At 38.0% G+C, this 4,201-nt stretch overlaps 1 protein-coding gene across 1 annotated transcript in view; it reads right to left on the bottom strand.

Annotated features, from left to right (window-relative positions):
* The window catches only part of ABCA13 (ATP-binding cassette, sub-family A (ABC1), member 13), a gene marked incomplete at both ends in the record, with an annotated part of 75,407 nt that overhangs the window by 57,484 nt on the left and 13,722 nt on the right, over positions 1 to 4,201 (bottom strand). The window contains 2 exons of the mRNA XM_010296048.1: positions 1,009 to 1,124; positions 3,761 to 3,924. Coding sequence (XP_010294350.1) covers positions 1,009 to 1,124; positions 3,761 to 3,924 — 280 coding nt within the window. The remainder of the gene's footprint in view (positions 1 to 1,008; positions 1,125 to 3,760; positions 3,925 to 4,201) is intronic.

Here is a 4,201-nt window from a genome sequence, read left to right as displayed (position 1 = left end):
TTCATGTTGTTTCTTGATGCTTCATACTTTGAGATCCAAGTTCCCAGCTTTTTGAAAAAAAAAAAGCGTGTGCCTGAACAACAGTTTCACTAGGACAAAATCCATGATTACATTAGTAGTATGGCAAGGTCAGTTAATCTGATGGTGTTCTGGCGAGATGTCCCCGCACAGTGATTGCCAGCAGACCCAGCAGGGTGCCATTCTGAACAACGTGTCTAATTCTGCATATAGTCATGCCAGTGTGTGTGTATGGGCTGGATAGGAATCACTGCTGAGAGGGAGAGCACCAGGAGAATACCTGAAGACCCAGGGAATTCAAGTTCACCCTCTGTGCAAGTGCTCCAGCATATCCCCTTTGTACCACCTTCAGTCATCGTTTTGACAGGTGAAGTGGGACTTAGCGACCACATATAATTTTTATCCTGACCTTCCATGCAGAGCATACAGCTGCACCTAGAATCTAATCGTGTGCCACCAGACAGTTTGCCAATGAAACCTGTTCCAGACTTTTTCTTGAGGGATTGTCCTGAGGCCAACCTCCCTTCTCCAATTAAACTCATCTCCCATACTCAAACAGCAGATGGAAAAATGTAGCCCTTCAGATGAGAGCAGAATTTATAACAGAAGAATGAAGCTTAAAGTAAAACAGCCATAATGCTTAAGATGCATGTCCGAAATGAGATGCTATTTTTCTATCAAATGGAAGACATTTTCCTGTGTAGTCTCTCTCCAAAATTCACCACTGAAAGATCATTCTAAACACGATATATTAGACCAATGTGCTTTGGTTGAAAGCACGTTTATCAAATAGTTGCCAGAGTCTAATGAAATTTAGTTATTAATATTTAAAAAACAGATCAATCAAGAAACGGGTTCGCAATATAACAACATAGTTCAATTAGAACTTTTACATTAGGAATTTAGCAGAAGCTTAGACTGTTACTGCTATCACATATTCCCAGCACGCTTATGAGGTTCTTCAAAGAAAATCTGAAGCAAACTCCTTACCTTCTAAGATTCTATCCTGTACTGATGCAGCAGTTAAATTCAGTGTTATTTTCACCACTTCATAGAAACTCTGGCCCAATGGCATCATAGCTAAATCCTTCAATGATGCTAAGGTACTGAAAGCAAAAAATAAAACAAAAAAAAAAAATCAAGCTCTCCATACACCCAGAAAAACTTGGTGGAAAAATATGACACTCAAGCAATTGAATATTAAAATACTTTTTGTTGTTGTTGAAAAACTGATGTTTTGTCAAATTAGACTTTTCATTTAAAAAACACAAGTTGAGATTTTACAATTAGAGTTTCACTCAATTTTCATTAAGGAATTGTCTCCTAAAACGACCAATGTCCTCTTAAAAATTAAAAAAAAAAAAGAGAGAGAGAAATAGAGTTAAAAGTGAGAACAAAAATGAGAACAAAGCCATCACAAGTGTTCTCCCAGTTATCCCTGCAACAAGGCAGGATGGATGAGGAATACTTATATTTTACTTCCACGCAATCTGCAGAGGAAAAAAATAAACCTTTAAAGCAACAGAACACTTATTCTTACACCAAATTAAACAAAGCACATGACAGAATGCATTGATTAAAATATTGAATTTCTTACAAGTCTGTCACCTTTCAGCTTTCACAGTTCAGCTGTGAAACAAACTTCTTTGTTAACGTAGCTGTAATTTATTAAAAGTCTATGTCAAATTTTCCAGTTATTTCCTATTTATTCCTTTGTTACTATGCAAATAAGAATCCAGTTTTGTTAGAGTGGATCAGCAGATTCCAACTTACACAAGAGGAAGAAAAAAACAATTAAAAAAACACTATTTAAGTAGGTGTGAAAAGTAGGTTAAGTACCTTTGAGAGAAACAGCAAACGGGTAAATCCCAGGAAATGGGAGAAGTTGTAAATTTAGGAACCTTTTTGCTGACTAAATTCTGCCTGAGATCGGACCTCTAGAAATGTGTGTTAGTCATATGAAGCTAATCAAGAAAGGAGCATTGTTTTTTGTGGTTTGCTTTCCAAATTGCATTAATTATGGCAAATTTGGTCAGTGAAGGGCACCAAAGTCTTAAAAAACCCAAACCCAAAATGTAAACATCTGAGTCTCCCCTTAATCACTGGTGGATTGAACCCAGCTGGCAGCCAAGCACCTACACAGCTGCTCATTCACTCCCTTCTGCCACCGACAGGAATAAAATAAAAGGAAGGTAAGATGACTCATGGATCAAAATAAAGACAGTTTAATAGGTGAAGCAAAAGTTCTGCATGCAACCAAAGCAAAACAAGGAATTTATTCACTACTTCCCATCAACAGGCAGACTCTCAGCCACTTCTTGGAAAGCAGAGTCTCAGCGTGCATAACTCTTACGTGGGAAGACAAATGCCGTAACCATGAACGCCCTCCACTTTTGTCTCCGTCTTGGTCTGTCTGTGCTACGGGCTTAGGGTAGAGAGATCACTGCTGAGATTATATATTAACAGATTAATAACATAACCCAGCACAGCAGCCAGTGGTTACTGCTATCTTTGCTTACAGCTGCTTAAGAAGAGAACAACTATAAACTTACGATCAAGTCCTTTTACCTCAGGAACACTCAGACTGAGAGTTTGCAAACCTTTCAGAAAAGACTTCTGCTTTTGGGATATAAGCACTACAAGCACAGCTAATACAGCTTCGCACATTAACAGTTCAGAGAACAAGCTGGAATAAGGTTACAAATGACTCAGGCATGAAGGGGAGAGGGGGGAATCCAGCCCCAACACAGCTGCAATCCACACATTGTAATCAAGAGATTTATTTCAGAGTTCAAAAAAAAAAAGCCATCATATCCTTCATACCTTTTTTTATTAGGAAAAAAACAGCAGGGTGTTAAAGGGTGACAGAATCAGCACAGTAATTTCCCATTCGAAGTTTTTGGGTCCCTGCCTCCCCATGGGGTAAGGCTCATGAAGTTCATGACCAGTCTTGCACAGGTAGCCAGGTTCAGTGGCCTTCCCTAGCCTTATAAGTAAGTTCATTGACTACAATGACAATCACCTATCAACCTGTTACAACTACCTACTCTGGCAAATACATTTCTGACTTTTTCCTAACAGTTCCCTTATTTTACTGACAATTCCTACAGATACTTGTTTTAGTCTGGGCTTGTGATACCACGTCTTCCTCTGAATCCAGCTGCCCTTTACCTGAAGCAAAATACTTTCATATTCAGAATACAGTCTCTGTGGACTTTTTGTTACTGCTTCATTTCTTGCAAGAGAACAGCCAAATCTATTTTGATAGCAAGAGGCTTGAGAAACAAAATGGAGTAATTTTCCTGATACTGACCAAGTGCTACATATTTGTTAAGTTGATTAGAATCCAAAATATTATTTTCTTATATTCATGTGTAAATATCGTGTTTTTCAAAGACTCCCAAAGCACATTACAGAAATTCAAAGCCATATTATGTGATGGCCTAATTTCAGACATTGCTAACATGAAGCTACTCCTTGGAGACTCCTAGGGAATCTCTGCTGAGTTTGACAGCGATGAAAAACACAGTTATGAAGGAATCAGAATGGGTGGAAACTCCTACCACTCTTCTATAAAAGCAGAATAAAAGCACTCTTCTATAAAAGCGGAAGTAAACAGAAGAAAATTTCAGCCTCTTTACACTGATAAGGATGCTTATTTTATGAAATAGCCAGTGAGAAGAACAAGAATTGCAGATAGAATATTAAAACAGAGCACTTTCAAGAATGTAAAAGTACTTACTTTTGAATGACTTTTAGAAACTGTGCTATGGCAGCTAACCCATCTTCTGCATAAAAGCTGTTCAATTCAAGGCGAGGGAGTGAATGTAGAAGGTTCCAGAAATACGGTTGCTTGTACAGGTTTTCTGCTCTAGAAATCATTTCTTCTGCTTCATTCAAATCCATCTTTATATGAAGAAAACACGTTTACATGCACCATTTCCATCAACAGAAAAAAATAACAGATGCCTGTTATTTCCCCTACCCCTGCCCTCTTGAATTTTAAATAATTTAAAATATTTTTTCAAGTGGAAACATACCTCTAGCTTTGGTAATTCACCACATAAATTTCATGGTACTTTGAACTTAGGGCAGCCTTGTTTCAGCTGTCTTTCTCTTCTCTGACGGAAAACGGAGCTGGGAGAAAAGCTTATCAATCTCTTTCTGTTCAGAAGTGTAACTC

Source organism: Phaethon lepturus, unplaced genomic scaffold, assembly GCF_000687285.1.
Source record: "Phaethon lepturus isolate BGI_N335 unplaced genomic scaffold, ASM68728v1 scaffold30601, whole genome shotgun sequence".
NCBI classification, from domain to species: Eukaryota; Metazoa; Chordata; class Aves; order Phaethontiformes; family Phaethontidae; genus Phaethon; species Phaethon lepturus.
This window is presented reverse-complemented; position numbering and strand designations above follow the sequence as displayed.